Consider the following 19,613-nt stretch of genomic DNA (forward strand, 5'->3'; position numbering starts at 1 on the left):
GAGCAGAATGTCACTGAGAAGCTAGGCAAAATTGCTTACAATAATTGGAGACGATTTTCCACAATTATAAATGCGGTTTTGCCTAGTTTCTCTGTGAAATTCGGCTCTGTGTAGTAAATGCCGCTCCTTCTGAAAGCAGGCGATTTACTACCGGCTTTACTGATGAGACACACACGAATGAGAATCTGACGAAGTCTTATGTAAACAAACAGCTGATTTTAACATTACAGCGCATCAAAGTAAAAAATATTTTTATTTCGGTAAATGCAACGGAGGTTTTGCACAAAATAGTAAAAATCTTCCAAACCAACTATTATCAATGTTATATCAGATTGTTTTAAACTGTATCCTAATAGAGAATGTTTTTATTTATGTTTGAGTATTGTTGGGTTCGAATGTTGTTGTTTATGTTTTGTTTCAATTTAATTAGCTTATTACGAAAGATAGACTGTAATTTTAAACGCCATATAGTGCGTTGTAAAGGTCAATATGACGGGAGGAATGGAGTGGGTAAGACATGATTTCGTGTTTAATTTAAAGCTTGCATAACACACGCTGTTTCTGCATTTCTGATGTTAATCTGGAGTACCTATAGAGTAGTATTACATCCTTATTATATCTCCGAAGAGTCTTTAGTTAAATCAGATTTACAAAAGAAAGATTAGCTTTACCAAATCTTTCGGATAACGTACGAAAAAATTAAGAAAGAGGAGTAACTACCGCGGGAGGAGCGAGTACGACTCATGCAACACTATACAACACTGAACTTATGATTCACTACATGTTCGTGTCGTTTATATAATATGCACGTGCCTATTTCCAACATTAGACAGAAGTCTTACTTACCACATGAAACTCATGTTGGTTGCTACTCATGCCGGTTTGGACTTTTCAATGAAATCCAGCGCATCAAACACACGCAAAACTCTGCTGCTACCCCAGATAATAAACTATATACATTGTTTCCATAAGGCTGGCTTGTTCTCCTTACATCCAAAAACACGCTTCTATATTCATGCCATTGTTGAGTTTTGAAATTAAACAAAGCTGTCGCGTGATGTGATGTTTGTAAGTTCTAGGGTCTCCCGCTGATTGACAGGTGGGCGGGATTTTCTGGGGGAAGTGCATATCACTTATAAGTATAAAAAACCCCTGAAACGTCAGCTGGACTCATAATCGGAAAAAAAATTCAGAAACTTGTATGAATCCTGGTGAAGGGCATTCGGCACAGAAATACTCTGTAACCCGCCTAACCGCTTTTTTGACACTTTGCCTATGTCTAGCATGAGGAATCAACTCTATAACTGTGTTAAGTAAATTTTCTCTTAATTTTAATCGATGTTTTGTTGATAAATTCTGTGAATATAAATTAAAGGGACAATGTGTAGTTTTTTAGTTATTTTATTAGTCAAAATCAATGTCTTTATTCATAAATATATCCTCATTTGGTGTCAAATGACCTCTGCCAATGATCTGACTTTTCTTTGTAAGCTTAGAATTTCATCTTTTGATTTACATTGAACGGGTAAATCTAAGGAGGCTTCCATGTCGTTTCGCCATATTGAAAAACTATAATGGCAGAGGGGGACAAAAAGCACTAGTCTACCGTAATGCGTTTCCAAAACGCATTTTCGTTCAGAACACGTGAACCAGCTGAAATGGACAAGGAGATCAGTCAGTACATAACGGCTACCGTAGTTGCAACACGCATTTGGAAAAACAAGGTGCTAGAGAGCACTATTCATTGGAATGCAAAATACATTTTCACCACTAGATGGGGGAAAATCCTATTTACTGTCCCTTTAATAAGAACATTAAAAGGAACACCGTGCATCTCATCGATGCCTATACAAGCCACTGCTACCAAATGCCAGATGTAGTATTAATGTTTGCAATAATAATATTGTTGTTGTTGTTTTAACGATTTGCAAAATCATATTAATGAGGTATATCACTTGCTTTTTAAAAACCAGCATTCAGTGCACAGAAATTAAGAGCATGATGTAGCAGCATTTGATTGCGGCATGCTTATTATGACTCATATAATTTTTTTTTAATACTGTAGCCAATTGCACGTTTTGCAATTTCTGTGTTGCTAGCAAAGGATGTGCGTGGGCCAGGTGCAAACTTTTAAAAATCAACGTCATGTTAATTTTTAACACTTAAGCCAACCACACTTTTTGTCATGAGCGGAGGAAACAAACCACACACACACAGAGAGAAAAGCGACAGGTAGAGGGAAGTTGAAAAGATATTTGGTGTTTCTGATGAATAGAGTCCAAATTTTCAAATGGACTATAAGAACACCAATATGAACCCTGAACAATGAACTATTATAAACAATACAGTGTTAAATGGCTAAAGAGGAACTCGCTACATTAAAACAATATGCATTTTGTAGGCTAAAGCTATGCATCACCTCTTATGTTTGATGGAAGTTTGAATTTGCTAAATTGGATTTTTGCTTCAAGTTTGCTACTGTTTAGTACAGTGTTTTAGTTTACTCGAATGCTTCCGCTTTGAATCATAGTAATTTTTTGCCAATATCGCACACCCATAGGTTGCATATATGCGTTAAAGGTAAGCTGTTATTAGAGTAAGTTATTTTACACTTTTATGCACATGCCCGGTGTGCGCGAATTGTCATGTTTTATGATAGTTTTTTTTTTAAGATACTTTTTCAAATGCCAGTATAGACAAGGATCGTTTTAATTTGAAAATGCCTTTTTAAAATGTTTTAAAACGCAAATGCTCTAATGTAAACAGGGCCTCGAAATGAATCTGTGCTCAACATTATTCTTAATCCAGCCAGGTGTTTATGAGACTTGAATTTTGGATTTCATTTACAGAGCCCCTATTCTCTTTTTAAAAAGCACCTATAAATAATTTACTGCTGACTAAACCATGAGTCAAACACAAGTTTTGTGCAGTGCAGAGTAGCACTTGTTGTTTGTCGTTTCTACGATCACAAATGCAGACATGGTTAAATGTTTTAGAAGCCTTAGCCTACCAATCTGTTACATTCTGCTTACATCACGCTGGTAAAGTTGATTGATCAGATTTGGTCATCTGCATTTTTTGGATCAGATTCAGCTTGTGTTGATAAGGTAATAATGATATTAATTCCTGTTTGGAGCTGATCTTCAAAATATGGTAAAGAGCGGCCCATTTTTGTTTTGCGTTTGAGGTACTCGGCCAATCACAACGCACTGGATAGCTGGCCAATTGGATGCACTTTCTCAGAACGATAAGCTTTGTAGAAATTGATGTGCGTGCGTGTGTGTGTGTGTGTGTGTGCGCGTGTGTGTGTGTGTGTGTGTGTGTGTGCGCGTGCACCCATGTGCATGAGTTTGTGTGCACGTGTGTCTCTTCACCTGCAGCACAGGTTGTTGTAATGTAAGTCCAACCGCTTCATCACACACACAATCCCACACACACACGCTCGGGTTCTCATGCTGTATGTTTAATGAGAATAAACTCATGAATAATTGAGATTTTTTCCGCTGCGATGTGACTTGAGTCCTGTGTCGACATCTTCACCTCCAGTGTGTAAACGACTCTGTGTGGTACCGTAACCCCCGGCAACAATCAAACTGATAGAAACCTCCATTAACAGATCAACAGAAGGAGACTCCACACAAGAGAACTGATGCATTAAAGATGTCTGTGTGTCACTGATCTATGCTAAGAAAACAATGCAAAATGGAGGAGTTGAATTAAAATAAGAAAAATATACATTGATCAGTTTTTACAAGATATTAAACGAGCGGGAGCGTAAAGCGCACTTCCTATGTAGCTCGCCTAAACCGATCGATTTGCTTCTGGTGCAAAAAACTGTTGCATGTGCGGATTTACCGTGAGTTTTCAAAATCACGGTAATCAAACACGGTTGTAATGATAATTAAATTTTAAACGATAATACTAACCGGCAGGACATTTTATCGTGGTTAATCGTGAATCCGGTAATCGTCCCATCACTAATTCATACAGACAGTGTTCTACAGTGGTGGGCAAAATATTGTCACCCTTAGTAAATATGAGCAAAGTAGGCTGTGAAAATGAATCTACACCGTTTCTTCTTTTAAACACAAACCCCAAGTCCCCTTAATCATTCATCGCAGTGGATAAAGCCATAGTTCTGATGTACAGCAAAAGATTGTTGAGCTACGCAAAATAGAAAGTGGCTTTTTAGGAAATAGTCAAACCATAGAAACATCTACACTCACCTAAAGGATTATTAGAAACACCATACTAATACTGTGTTTGACCCCTTTCACTTTCAGAACTGCCTTAATTCTATATGGCATTGATTTAACAAGGTGCTGAAAGCATTCTTTAGAAATGTTGGCCCATATTGATAGGATAGCATCTTGCAGTTGATGGAGATTTGTGGGATGCACATCCAGGGATCGAAGCTCCCGTTCCACCCCATCCCAAAGATGTTCTATTTGGTTGAGATCTGGTGACTTTGGGGGCCATTTTAGTACAGTGAACTCATTGTCATGTTCAAGAAACTAATTTGAAATGATTTGGCTTTGTGACATGGTGCATTATCCTGCTGGAATTAGCCATCAGAGGATGGACATGGTCAGAAACAATTCTCAGGTAGGCCGTGGCATTTAAACGATGCCCAATTGGCACTAAGGGGCCTAAAGTGTGCCAAGAAAACATCCCCCACACCATTACACCATTGCATTAATGAGAAATTGTACAGGTGTTTTTTAATAATCCTTTAGACGAGTGTATTTCCACAATCTGGGCAATAATGAAAACGTTTTAATTGACTGGAGATGTTGCAAATCTGCCTGAAAGAGGCCATGTGTTTATATGCTCAGCAAGGAGAATAATTTAAGTGGACAAAGACTCTTCAAGGATCATAGATGGAGAACTTCAGGAATCAGTTGAATCTCGGGGTCAGAAAGCTTTAAAAAATATTTTTTAAAAACACCACCTTTATAACCAAGTTGTTTGGGACACAGTATAAGCAACACATTCTCTGCTCTCATGCAAAAACAAACTCCAGCATATTTATTTGTCATACTTGAGCTTTAAATAGGACTGGGTTTTGCGGCCTTATGAAAGGAAAATAGTATTTTGGGCAGCAGGAACTCAAGACGGCTTAGGTGCACACATGGATTAAAAAGTGCTCTGTGTCTACAGTTAAATATACCACTGGATCTTCATTGCTTTGAACCTACTTTTATACCAGAGGTCCTGGACATCTTATTCCTATCCATGACTTTATGGATTATTTAAAATACCAACAGATAAAAAAGTCAAAACCTTACAATGAGTCATGGTGAAGAGGTTCAAAATAAAGGTCCTGCCATAGCCATCCCTGTTCCCTGACCCGAACCATACACAAAATGATTGAAAAGGAGAAAGCATCAACGGGTCTGGAGAAATAATCTAAGCTTACTTCAACCTTATCAGACATTATACAAGACTCTGAGCTGTTATCCTTGCAAATGGAGGTGGCAAAGAGGATTTATTGAAGGGGTGCCAGTTGCTGTCTGAACAGGACATTTCCAGACTCACACCTTTAAGTAAATGCGGTTGTCACTCCCGAAATTTAAACACACCCTTAGATTACTAGGGGTGGGATGGTATGAGATTTTCACTGTATGAAAGCCCTCGCATAAAATATCAATGTACAAAATAATATAAATAAATGTATTAAAAATACAATTTAACAAAATATTAAGATTCATTACTAATAACAGTTTAATTTTTAGTTGCTGATATGATATTTTTCAGTTATATTTCTTAATTTTGTATTTAAAAAAGAGCAGGTAAAACGTGTATAACAATAAATTATTATATATTAAGTCATATGATTATAAGGCTATACATAAATTAACTTAACTTCAATGTGTTAAGGCCTATTCACACAATATACAACAGATGAACACAACACAATAGCAGATGATCAGGCCTTGAAATAATGTCTGAATGTTTTCATGTAGAGCCCGACCAATATGAGTTTTGGAGGTGCCGATACCAATATTAGGGAGTAAAAAAGTCTGATATCGACATATCGGCTGATATTTTATTATGTGTATGTTGTTGTGTAGTACCAGACAAAAGTCTGGACACACATCCCTTTACTCTAAAAATGGCTGGGTTATTTTTGACCCATAATGGGTAAATATTGGACAGAACACGTGCTGGGTTAAAAATGTACCAAATGCTGGGTTATTATACCCCATGGTTGCATAACAACAACCCAACATTGGGTCATTTTTAACCCAGCATGTGTTCTGTCCAATATTTAGCCATTATGGGTCAAAAATAACCCAGCCATTTTTAGAGTGTTCATGTGTCCAAACCAGGGCATGACATTAAAGGAAGACGCCCAGATTTTGGGAATTTAGCTTATTCACCGTATCCCCCAGAGTTAGATAAGTCCGTACATACCTTTCTCATCTCGGTGCGTGCTGTAACTCTGTCTGACGCAGCCCCCGCTAGCTTAGCTTAGCACAAAGACTGGAAGTAAATGGCTTCAGCTACCATACTGCTCCCAATAAGTGACAAAATAACGCGAACATTTTCCTATTTATGTGTTGTGATTTGTATAGTCACACCGTGTACAAATAACAAGGTCATATGACACAGCCATCTTTTAACAGTATACATACTGGGAACTATATTCTCAGAAGGCGAAGCACTGCTACTTGGGGACCAGGGGGCGTATTACAGAAAAGACCTAACTTTAAAATCTTATCTTAACTGTTTGGTAACCATGGTAATTTCAGTTAGGACCTCATTTAAGACAAAAGCTATTACAGAATGATGTTCCTAAATTTATTATCTTAACTGCAGATAGGAAAGTGGTATTACAGAAGCATCCTTACTTGACAAAACATCCTAAAAACGGTCTTAACTTTAGGGTAACCTCACAGGTGTCCTAACTTAAAACTTTAATGGAGCCAGCTGAAACAATCACATTATGATAGAGCTGCGGGAGAATGACATTACATTTTTAACAAAGTGGAGGATGAAAAACATCAAAGTTTGTTTTTGGATTACTCTTTGAATGTTTTTTACCTTCACACATTCACATAATCACAATGTTTCTCACTAGTGGAGCGATCTTTCAATTTCTGTCATCCCTCATTATTAAAAAACAGTTATCTTATCCGTGAACACTTGATGGGATTATAGTGAATACAGTACACACTTGACTCAGCATCTATTTCTTGTCATGTCTCTATCAAATGTTGAAATGTACAATAGTATCCTAGCACTTAGGAAGAATAATTTTTTTAATTTTTGTAAGTCACATTTGCTAAATGTTTAAATTTAATGGTAACTGATAGATGATGTGCTAAAACACTAATACAAAAAACAGACTATGATTACTATGAATTTAATAAAATGTATTTTTCTGCCCCATTGAAATTAAAAGGACAATTCTTTTGTTTACTGTAGCAGCAGCTCACGCATTGCTGGTTGCTTGGTAACAGACATGACAGTTGATAGCCGAACATGATTAAGCGATTCCTAACTAGAGATGAGATAAGATTTGGTGAGATAAGATGAGAATCCTAAATCAATTTAAGATTTGCTTCTGTAATATAAATTTGTGAAAAATCTTAACCTAACACATCATATCTTAAGTTAAGACCTAAGATAGAAAGTTTCTGTAATACGCCCCCAGGCTTGGTTAATTTCCTTGGGGAGGATGTTCCACAATTTTGGGGCAAAGGTGGAAAAAGCCCTTTCACCCATATTGCGTAAGATCCTAATCAAAAGAATGGAGTGCACTGGTGTATAGACTTTTAGGAGTTCTGATTAATAAATAATTGTGAAGTGACACTAAGAAACTACAATTTCCATTAGGCTTCCCAGCACCCAGGGCAACCTCCCAAGAGGGTAAAGAGCTCGAGCACTGATGAATTTCCTGACGTACGGGACACAGTCTGAGCTCGCATGCACACTTCGGGCAAGGGGAAGAAGTGAGATAGTGGGCGAGAGCGAGGAGAAATTCATAAACCTCAGTTCATATCTGAGAGCGTGCATCTAGTTGTGTCCAGTTTTGCCTGTCAATCAACTCTGTTTACGCATGTACAGTACATATCAGCACATCAGCTCTCTCATGTTGTGTATTGATCGTTACATGCAATTTCAGTATATAAGCAAATCCCAAGACGCTATGCCACTGCAGACAGGGACTGTGCTGCTTGTAGGATGTGCGGCGTTGAAAACGTGAAGGGGGCTTTGTTTGTGGCTGGTACAAATTTCAAGTGGAAACGTAATTTGTTGTTCTTTGTTGTTGTTTTTTTTTAGATATTTTTCTACTCTCCAACACTACAGTATTTTCTGCTGTTGTTAATAAGTGTTTATATGTGGTTATCTTTTCAATCTGACCCATTTTTTTTATACTCATTAGAAACCATGCCCTAAAATGCATGTTTTTCACAAAGCTAAAAATATATGACCTGTCCTGTATCTTAATATGTGGTCTTAATCAAGTAAAACTACTCTAAAGCAAGTAATTTTCGCATGCCCAAGTTAACTTTAATCATGTAAAATGTATTTTCCAAACAATAAATTCCCGCACACTGCCCATACGCCGCACACTGAAGCAATTCGGTTCAAGAAAAGAGAAATGCAACCCATGTGAAAGTGCCTGTAACCTGTGTAATTGATTATATTTACATGTATGCATTTGGCGACTTGTAGTGCATTGTAAGGAATCCATTTATATGAGTATCTGTGTTCCCTGGCTGGGAATCGAACCTGTAAACCTTAGTTTTTCTGCAGAAACACCACCAGTTTATATAACATTACACCTGTTAGTGATGACTTTGATTGATGTGTAATCTGTTTGATGTGTGTGTGTGTGTGTCTGTTAGATTGGTGCATATGACCAGCAGATTTGGGAAAAATCGGTGGAACAACGAGAGATCAAGGTAAAGAGTCAATCACTTTTCAGTCACTCTTATCATTTCATAGGACTTTCTTTCTGTTTGTGTTCAACGTTTCTCACTCTATCACCCCACCCACAAGCAGTTTATTATACGGGTGAGTACCGCATTGCCACTTTTAGCCTGTCAGTGGCACTGCGTGTGGCTATTAACACATCTTGATGGTGTTGTTTTTGCGAGCTAGAGCATGTTAAGTGAGTGTTTACAGTCTTCCTCTGGCGTTTCATTAAATTTCACTTTGAACTGAAACCCACACTAACAGTGATAACAGGTTAAACTGAATCTCTTGTGCTGAGCATCAGGTTTTTTTTCCAAGAATGTGTATAAAATGAATGCCATCATAGTCTATTATCTTAATTTCATACCTTAGTGTATATTTATGATTTAAAGAGCATTTATCCAAACATTGTGTGTTGCCAGGGTCAAGGAAATCTGCCTAGACCTTCAGAACGAGCAGTGCAGGCACCTTCAGCTTAAGAGAAATGGCAATGAAATCATTGCATTACCCAATCAGATTTAGAGTTGGCTTCGCTGTGGCCATATAGAAGGCTAATAATAATCTCAGCGTTTTCGAGTCATCTGCTTCAGTCGAATGAACTTTCTCTGCCCTAAAACGAATTAAAACTTATGCCAGAAATACTTTAGCATTAGCCTCTATGGCAATAGAAAAGGACTTATTGTACAACAGAGTGATCAAACTCTTCTTGAGGAAAGAAAGGAGGATGGAATGTGTACAAATAATCCCTAGGCAAATTTTGTATGTTTAATGCATTTTATTTAATAAGCAAATACTATATTTAAAATGTGAGTATAATTTTTTATAGTAAATGTTTAAAAAAAACTCTTTGCATTATCCTTGAACAAAAGACTGTCAACAAAGTCATTTGTTAAACTTTTCATTCTTCAAAACAGTTGGTAAGCTTTTTCAAGAACCATTTATGCGATTTCTTTTGCAAAAAAAAGTTTTGCCTTCATACCCTTCAAAGTGTTTCTGTATAATATTCGCTGCGTCTCATTTTGTAGGGTCTTTTGTTAGTAAAATAAAATTTGCCTGTTATTCCTTGTTGTAAATACAGGAATTTTTTTTTACTTTGCAATTTAACGGTTGATGTGTTTCTATTGCCCTGGCGTCATAATGATCGTATTACAAGATGGATTAATTAATGTAGGACAGTGCCGAAGGCCTAGGTGTGAAATGCATGGCCCGCCACTGGCATTGTGTGTATATTAATATCTGTTGTGATCAAAAACACAATCATCACAAACCTTTACAACACTATCACAAACACCTTGACAAGCATCACATATACTGTCACAACATCATCAAAACAATACAACCATCACAACACATCATAATAATAAACATAATCACATCATCATCGTCAAACACAATAAGGATTATGGGTAATAATATTAAATGTAAGTGACTGAACAGTTTGATCATTTAATTAATTTATAAGTCATATGAAAAAATGCATGTGTGTGTGTGTGCGTGTGCGTGCGTGTGTCTGCGTGCGTGTGTCTGCGTGCGTGTGTATGTGTGCGTGTGTGTTTGTGCGTGTGTGTGTTAACAAGCATGATTTTCCACCTCAGCTATCTTCATATTCGTGATCTTATTTGAGCACTGTGTGTTTCTGTGATTTTCTCTCTCTCTCTCTCTCTCTCTCTCTCTCTCTCTCTCTCTCTCTCTCTCTCTCTCTCTCTCTCTCTCTCTCTCTCTCTCTCCTCTCTCTCTCTCTCTCTCTCTCTCTCTCTCTCTCTCTCTCTCTCATGTGGTTCTGTCTGTCTGTAGGGTCTGAGGAACAAACCAAAGAAGACGGGTCATGTGAAGCCAGACCTTATCGATGTTGACCTGGTTCGAGGTAAGTTTGTCTTTATACGTTTGTTTTATTTAAAGAGAATTGTAGAGTGCAGGCTCTAATGCATGTGCGTCAGAACCATTATATGTGTGTGGGACAAGACCCACTCACTTTTTCTAAAATTTAGCGCATATGTCTGTTCACTGGTCAGAGCATTATCAGTCAGTAGAGGAATGATCTAATAAATAAAAAAAAAACTCCACTGTTTTTTCACCCCTTTTCCGCACCCATCCATTCCCTCTTAAAATATCTGATCACTCTGTGTTTCCCGCTGTCTGCTAAGAATAATATTTTTCCCGACCTGATGGATCCCGTTAAATTTAGTTCTTGTTTCCAGTTTCTCACATTTTATATTAAGAGAGAGGGAGATTAAGTGTACCAAATATAAAATGTAGGGTATACAGAAAAATTTTATCAGTTTACCTTTATTCATCTTGTCAAAATAAAAGCCAATTTAAACATTGTATGGTCAGCAGAAAAGAGAAAAAGTCTCATAGAGAAATTTAAAAATGAAGGAAACACGTTGGCTTTTGCAAAATGAAATAATCTTTTTAACAAAATAATAGGTCTTATTTACCGAGCCCCTAAGGTGACATTTGAGTAAAAAAATCAAAAGTTTAGTTTCATGTGCTCACGCGAAACCTTCATGTGCAGAATTTTTTTTAAGTTTAGTATTGCGTGCTCAGGTGAAACTTTTGCGCGTGCACCTATCGCGGTAGTTTAACGTGCGCACGCAAAAGTTTCACGTAAGCACACGATAGCAGGGCTCAACATAAAGGACTGCCCGGTGGCCCGGGGCAAGTGTGAGAGATGTTCGGGCCAGTAAAAAGTATTGTCACTTGCCTGATCGGGCCAGTGCTTCACCCGCTGCCACCAAAATATATTTTTGTCAATGTATATTATTTAGTTAGTTTGCTGTCAGTTTTCAGATAAAACAGAAAAGTTGGGAGCCTTTTTTCGATGGAACATGTCTGTTGTATATGTATACAATTATATTTGACTTTTGAATTATTATTTTTAAATATGTGATACTGACATTTTTTTATTGGGGCCAGTGAAAATTTTGGCAAGGCAAGTGAAAACCCGAACCACTGGCCCGACTTGGCGAGATTAAAAATTTTTTGCGTTGAGCCCTGGATAGTTTCACGTGTGCAGGTGTGACTAAACTTTATTTAATTTTTGCTTCATGTCCCCTTAGGGGCTCCGTACTTATTCACTAATAATTGCGTATGTTTTTCCTCTCATGAAAACTTTACGCCTAATTCGCAACACATGCGTACGCACATGAATTTGTTCTTATACTTGTTCGTACGTTAGTTAATTTGGAGTGTTCTACATGAGCGGCCGCATGCACAAGGTTGGTCATTTGCATAAAACACGCCCAAACCAGCTCCATATAAGGGCTTTACTTAGCACAGCGCTGATCCACAGAGAATTTTAAAGCAGTTTGTCACTGAAGTAAAAGAGCTCGAAAAGAAATCCATGATCATATTTATTATTGGTAAAGGTTTGTATTGCTTTGTATTTTTTATTTGGAAGGTTTTGGTTTTGCTGTCGCTGGAGGAAGCCAATGTTGTCCACCGACCGGAGTAACATTAAAGAAGTATTGGATGCGTTAACAACTATACATTTAATTAATATGACAGAGACGCGTATCTGTATCTGAAATAAAACAGACAGAAGATCAAGTGATTGACGTTTGGACTTCTCATTACATTTACATGACGTTAACATTAGGCATTAAGCGGACGCTTTCATATAGAGATTTAAAAAGTGAGGACGGAAAGTGTGAAGATTTGTCATTACGTGCATCTTCTTTATATGTGTAGAAAAAAAGTAGGCTATAATAATGTATAAAATAATGTGTATAATAATAATAATAATATAGATGTATTATATAATATATATGTACAATAATATATAATACAGAAAATATTATAATATAAAAAATAACCATGTACATTTTTTATATTAACATTATTATAAACATTATAGCCTAGTATTTGAGTATTGTGTACTGTACATGATTAATTGCGTACGAGTGGTTTTAGGTTTTCGTGAATTTTTGTATACATTTAAAAAAAAATTATACAAAAGTTTTTTTTGAATCACGATTTGTTCGTGAAAACATCCGTGCGCACATCTGTGCGTACGCATGCTTAATGAATGAGACCCAATTTCGACGATGACCGTCTTGCAACTTCTGGCAACACTGGCATACAAAGACATCTTGCCAGATTCTCAGGGCAGACTTTTTTCAAAGCATATTGTACTGTAAACGTTGATGTAACAGAGAAAAATACATAAAATAGGTTATATCACTAAAAACAAGGGAACCACCCACATTTTTTTTGCTTTCGATGCCCATCATTTTGTGTGGTTTTATTCTGTTTTCAGGGTCGGCTTTTGCCAAGGCAAAGCCGGAGAGCCCGTGGACGTCTCTGACCCGTAAAGGTATCGTCAGAGTCGTTTTCTTCCCATTTTTCTTCCGATGGTGGATTCAGGTGACATCGAGAGGAATTTATTACCTGCTGCTGTCTCTTTATCTGCTCCAGGGTGAGTCAAAGTTTGGCAAAGTGCTTATTATTCTTGTGTGTTTGTGTAAGGTTTTATTTTTAGGGTGTGCGTTTGTGTGTGTCTTCATCATGCGTATGTCAGGTATTTTACGTGTCATGATTGTGCAGAAAACAGGTGTGACTGGGTAACCACCAGTCAAAACAAAATCAAGTTTTTCAACGACAGTTTTGATGTTAGTCAGTAATGTCATGATACATTTTTTGCTTTTACTTCAGAGGGTGTGTGTGCATACGTGTGCGCGTGCATGCATGTGTCTGTGTGTATATAGATTTAGGTGGAGTTTACTGCACAAAGCATATTGTGGTTGATTGACACAAACAATGTTTATCCTCATTGTGAGTGAATTTAGTCTGTGTGGGTTTTTTGTTTTGGCTGTTTTTGGGACCATGTTACAACTTTTCTATATTGGCATGTGTGTGATTTAGACAAGCTCAACGGATAAGTTTGTGTCTAAATAGTTTGGCCTTTGCCATAAACATTGAGGTTAGGGTTAGTTGATGTAAGAGGCTGTTTATACCTGGTGTTAAGATGTTTTTGGTCAATCGGAGAAATTATGGGTTTAAATTTACACAAACTTATATTATGTCAGAGTCTGCTGCTTGTGTTTAAGTAAACATGCTGCACAGATGTTTTGTACATGTGTATGTAAAAGCTTTCTCTGACATTTCAGAGCAATCGATGAAATAAGCTCACGCAACTTTCACACGCTCGCAAAATGAAACGAACGCAGAGAGCAGTCGCTTTAGTTTTTTAAAAGAAAGCCTAAATATAGTGCTGTACACTGTGGGTTCGCCCTAGAAGTCATGTCCTATGTTTAAACATTCTGCTCGATCCATCACATGCAAGGCAAATTCGATCAATAGGTGGAGAGTAGGTGGTGTTTTGTGGCTGTTCAAACCATAGACTGTGAAAATATGGATGTAGTGTTTCTGACGTCACCAGTAGGTTTGTGAAGAGCATTCTTGAAGCCCAAAGTAGACGGAGTCTGTCATCGCCATCTTGGCAGTGTGTCACTCCTGGAAATCCCAAAATCGGTGAAGAGGCAGGAAGTGGGTGGACCTATGATAACTGGTTGATGAAACCACTAGCTTGAACAGGAGTGATGGCAGCAGCAATTTACCAGTCACTTATGCAGTCACTCCCTTAATTATGCTGAACTTTTAGGCTTGATATAATTTAAATGGATGAGTTACAAAAAATTCACTGCCGTCACAGTTGTCATGAAGGGCAAAATTATCTATATAGAGCAAAACCACATTTTGTACCAGGCTGTAAAAACATTTATTTCTGCTGTAAAGTTGGGCATTTTTAACATGGGGGTCTATGGGAATTGACTCCCTTTTAAAGGCAGCCTCTAGTGGCCACTCAATGTATTGCAGTTACTTCTGTGTGGGCTTCACGACAGGGTAAACCCTAACCTCTGAATGTGGTCGAAAGTGGACGAGCCCAAAATGTTTTACACCTTATTTACACCTGTATTTAGCATCGTCCACTTGTGATCCAATCGACCAAAACTCATCTTAATACCTCTGTGTAACTCTAGTTAGTCAGTCCCTCCAGAAAAACGCAATTATGTGATGATGTATGCATTTTTTAACGCATAATCAGCCAAAGTCTGCATATTTATGCGGGGGAAGTATTTTTTTTAAATATGCATAAATTGCGGATTTCCGTGCGCAAAATATGCGGGGCTTGCATGATTTCATAATCTCCGCATTTTTGTAGCAAAAGTCACATATATCTTAGCAGAAAGTTGAACAATTTTGCATTTACTTCACAGAAGTGCAGCCATGTCCCCTGTTAGGAAGTGACGTGATTATGTGACGTGAACATCATTGAAAAGCTGCAAAAGCTGAAAACAGTTTTTGCACGTTCCCGCAGTTTTTGCACGTTCCCGCAGTTTTTGCACGTTCCTGCAAGTTCCCTCAAGTTCCCACAAGTTCCCACAGTTTTTTGCAAGTTTTCTGCAGTTTTTTGCACGTTCCCGAAGTTTTTTGCACGTTCCCGCAGTTTTTTGCACATTCCCGCAGGTTTTTGCAAGTTCCCGCAGTTTTTGCAAGTTTTTGCAAGTTCCCGCAGTTTTTGCAAGTTCGCGCATAAAATTGCATAAATATCCTGCATATTCCAACAAATTTTTTAAGAAAACCTGCCGCAAGATCAAGGATTTTTGCCCGCAACAATCACAAAAAAACTCTGCTTTTTTTAAAAGGACTGGTTAGTTAAATGTTGATATGATTTGCATGTAGTTGAGATTTTTCTGTCGTTTCTCTGTTGCAGTTCTTGCGGCTGTGCTGTTTTTCAGCATTTCCAGCTCACATGTGATTCCCACCACTGAAGTGTTCGGTGCGTTTTGGTTAATGTTGCTGTTAGGAACGGTTCACTGTCAGATTGTCTCCACGCATACTCCCAAAACCTCCAGCAGTAACACCGGCAACGGAAAGAGACGCAGGTGAGAGATACCAGTCCAGCTCTTGATCTCGCGAGAGCTCGGTTCTTCTTATTTGACAGATGAAACCAGAAGAAACTTGTTTTCATGATGAGAAACGTGATTAAGATTTAACTTCTGTTTCAACTCTTCTTGTCATTAGATTCCTGAACGTGATTGATGTCTTAACTTTTTGTAAATATGTAAAACAGAAGTCTTGCACCGTTGTTGTTTAATTGTAAATAAATCCTGTTATAAGCACTTACGGTTGCGTTCGCTCGTGCGAAGTCAACCGATTCATTGCAAATGAATCATTGAGATGACCCTCTTGGCTTTGCTTCTTTACTTTGGGATTTCTGAAAGCAAATTTGTTTTGGACTTTTCTAAGCGCTCTGCACTTCTAATGTCTCTCGCTAAAGGAAGTTGAGGAAATCCGCTCATTTGGAGGTTCATAGAGAAGCTGACGGTTCTAGCACTACTGATAATGCGCAGGAGGGGGCGCCGCACAGCTCCGTCTACGCTGGCACGCGCAGCCTCGGCTCTTTCCTCAGAGGTTTCTGGCATGATATCTTTAAAGCGGGGTGTGTATTTCTGTCTCTTTCATTTTCTTCCGATAATCTTGCAAGCTGCAACATCCCTTTGCTAGATGCACATCAACGACTGTACGGCAGTGCGGTTTCGTTCGGTGTGTTTCTCTCTGTATTTTGATCGAGGGATTCACTTGGTGAAGGGATTTTGTAGCCATTCCAGTCATTTGCTCCATGTTTCAAATTCTGCACCTTTTGATTTTTCCCACATTCACTCATTACCTTTAGGAGACTAGAACGTAACACTTGAAGATGATTCAGACCACACTGAGATGGGAACAGAAATGTTTAGGACGTTCTGCTCTGTAGTTGAGCTGTTTTTTCTCACCAGGTCTAAAAAGTCCAAGCTGTCCATCGATAAGTCGACAGAGACCGACAATGGATACGTGTCTCTGGATGGACGTTTTACCAGTAAGAGCAGCGAGGAGGGCTTACGGCTTCACCAGCCGCACTGCGATCTGCTGCGCACAGAAGACCCCTGCTGGAACGGCCCGCTCACCAGAAACCATCTGATCCTGCCCACCACCTGTAAGGTACGACCGACCGCCCGCCCGCTCGTGCACGTGCATCCGCGAGCTCGCCTGCACACAACGACCACAGCTCAAAATTTTTCTCGTCTGGTGTCCGCAGGAGGGCGAGGTCACACGAGGTGTGGACGACGTGTCCGATGAAGCGTCCAGCGAAGAAGACCTAGAGAACTACAGTGCCCTCCGCAGAGAGCACAAGAACAGCGACTGCAGCACGCTGCGCAACAGAAAAGCACACCAATACAAAAAACATTACGTGACTGAGGTAAAATAAAAATAAAATCACTTGCACATCAGTGTGATGCAAAACATTCATTAATTTCTCCCGTTTGTTCCAGGAGACGGTGAAATCGGGAACCAGCTGCAGTTCCCGCTGCTCCAGTTCACGGACGCAGGATTCGGAGAGCGTGCGGCACGGCTCTGAGACTGAGGACGTGCTGTGGGAAGATTTTCTGCACTGCGCCGAGTGTCGCTCGTCCTGCACGAGCGAAACCGACGCTGAAGGATCGGCCGTCTGTTCTTCCTCTAAGAAAGAGTTCAGAGACGACCCGTTTCATCAGGTGTGTGATGCTGTTTTTAGTGGAAAGTCATTGTTTTAGTTTGACTGTATACATGTTTGAAATGTATAAAGTTCATAAGCCTGCCTTGATGTAGCAGCCAGAATTTATTTCAGTATGTACCAAAAGTTTTAGTGTCTTTGTCTTTTGTTGCTTTTAATCCGGGCACTTTCTCAGATATGTGCTATGAATTTCACAATGAGATTATGCACACACTTAAAATGTCTTCTTTACCTGAAGTTTGCATGCTTGTGTGCGTTCAGACTGTGTCCCGGGCATTTGCAAATCCACTTGTGCTCTATATCCCTACACTGCGCTGGGTGCAGGGAGTGCTCATGGGAGTTGTTTTCCAGTGTCACATTACACATTGTTTATCATTTCACATGACTTTTAAGAAAACTACAATTATATTCAACCCACCAAAGTGGCTAGTGGGATTGGCTTTCTTACCAACCACAGCTGAAATCTACTTGCATTTAGCGAGTTGGCAGGTGTTAATGTCAAGCCATGCTCTTAATCAGTTCATTATAAATATTTTATGTTTTGTCTCCCTCTGCTGGTGAAGGGTCACGCGCCATGGCTTCACAGTTCAAACCCAGGGCTGGAGCGCGTCAGCGCCATCGTATGGGAAGGGAACGAGTGTAAGAAAGCTGACATGTCTGTGCTGGAGATCAGCGGCATGATAATGAACAGGGTGAGTTTAAATATAATGAAGACTCTGTGTGTGAGCCTGTGTGATGTCATTCATTCATCCTGTGTGCTCTTTAGGTGAATCTCTACACTCCTGGGATCGGCTATCAGATATTAGGGAATCTGGTGTCTGTGGCACTGGGTTTGACTCCGTTTGCCTTCAGATTGTTCCAATATAAAGACCCGGAGCAGCTCTCTTCCCTGTCGGCCGGCGAGCTCGTCGCCGTCGCCTTCGGCTCCTCGGGCGACATCCTGGTAGTAGCAGTGGTGACCGTGAGCTTTGTTGTGCGCGTGTGTCTCATCTGGCTATTCTTCTTCCTACTCAGTGTTGCAGAGAGAACGTACAAGCAGGTAAGCGCGGGTGACAGTGGTTTGATTTTTAATGCTTTTGTTCTTCATTTATATCTGCATTTGACAGAGGTTTTTATTCAAAGCTCCTTAAAGTTAGTGGTGGATGTATAGCACTTTCTCTATTACCAACCCTATACCAATGTGACATTGATGCCTGAATTCTGACTATCTGCCGATACCGGTTCCATAGTAGAATTGTATTATTCTTGATAAAATTTAGAATTACACACACACACACAGACGCATGCACACAGACACAGCAAAAAAGATCCGGTTTGCCCAGATACTGATCTCAGGTTACAGTGCATTCAGGCTTTTGATTTATCAGCATTGTTGCCAGGGATTTGACCCCTGACCTTTTTGCGCTTCTAACACAGTGTCCTCCAAAATGACTTACAGGAATACAGGTGTTTTTTATGATATTACAAATAATCTTATAATATGTTTGTGTAAAGATGATTTTGTTTTGAGAAGTAAAATTACGCCATTTTACCTTTCAGCGGCTTTTGTTTGCAAAGCTTTTCGGACATTTGACATCAGCGCGAAGAGCCAGAAAATCTGAGGTGCCTCATTTCCGTTTGAAGAAGGTTCAGAACATCAAGATGTGGCTTTCGCTGCGGTCGTACCTGAAGGTAGAAAATTCTGCTTCATTCAGTATACACTGACCTTACTGACTTCAGTCCTTTATTAAGCTTAGTGTTTAACCAAACATGTCACAGTGTACGCCAGGGGTGTCAAAACCATTTAGGCCGAGGGCCGGATCGGGAAAAAAAATTCCCTTTATGAGGGTCAAACTTTATCATGTTAACATTAATCATACAAACTAAAATATAACTAGGCCACAAACTGCTGAAAAGTAAGGAAATGAATTTACCTACTTGAATAAGTCCTCTTAAAATGAACATGAACACAGTAATAAATAAAACCATTAATTAAAGCAACACTATGTAGTTTCCATGTAAAAATGACTTACAGCTCCCCCATGTGGTTGAAAAGCGCAACAGTGCCTGGTATCAGACACTCTTCTGCAGGCAGGGGGAGGGGCGGGGCTGTGTGTTCTACCCTCCACCGCCACTTTTAGAGTGTGCTTGTAGCAGCTAGGAGGCTGCT

At 39.1% G+C, this 19,613-nt stretch overlaps 1 protein-coding gene across 5 annotated transcripts in view; it reads left to right on the top strand.

The window, feature by feature from the left end:
- phtf2 (putative homeodomain transcription factor 2) overlaps positions 1–19,613 on the top strand; it is a 31,854-nt gene that overhangs the window by 8,523 nt on the left and 3,718 nt on the right. For 2 of the 5 annotated variants that reach the window (XM_073866477.1, XM_073866476.1), the window contains exons 3-14: positions 8,859–8,915; positions 9,016–9,027; positions 10,723–10,792; positions 13,187–13,345; positions 15,644–15,815; positions 16,211–16,372; positions 16,710–16,911; positions 17,009–17,170; positions 17,244–17,465; positions 18,028–18,156; positions 18,231–18,503; positions 19,004–19,135. In XM_073866477.1, coding sequence (XP_073722578.1) covers positions 8,859–8,915; positions 9,016–9,027; positions 10,723–10,792; positions 13,187–13,345; positions 15,644–15,815; positions 16,211–16,372; positions 16,710–16,911; positions 17,009–17,170; positions 17,244–17,465; positions 18,028–18,156; positions 18,231–18,503; positions 19,004–19,135 — 1,752 coding nt within the window. The remainder of the gene's footprint in view (positions 1–8,858; positions 8,916–9,015; positions 9,028–10,722; positions 10,793–13,186; positions 13,346–15,643; positions 15,816–16,210; positions 16,373–16,709; positions 16,912–17,008; positions 17,171–17,243; positions 17,466–18,027; positions 18,157–18,230; positions 18,504–19,003; positions 19,136–19,613) is intronic. The other 3 variants (XM_073866478.1, XM_073866480.1, XM_073866479.1) reach the window with 3 other exon arrangements.

This window comes from Misgurnus anguillicaudatus, chromosome 1 (assembly GCF_027580225.2).
Source record: "Misgurnus anguillicaudatus chromosome 1, ASM2758022v2, whole genome shotgun sequence".
Taxonomy (NCBI): domain Eukaryota; kingdom Metazoa; phylum Chordata; class Actinopteri; order Cypriniformes; family Cobitidae; genus Misgurnus; species Misgurnus anguillicaudatus.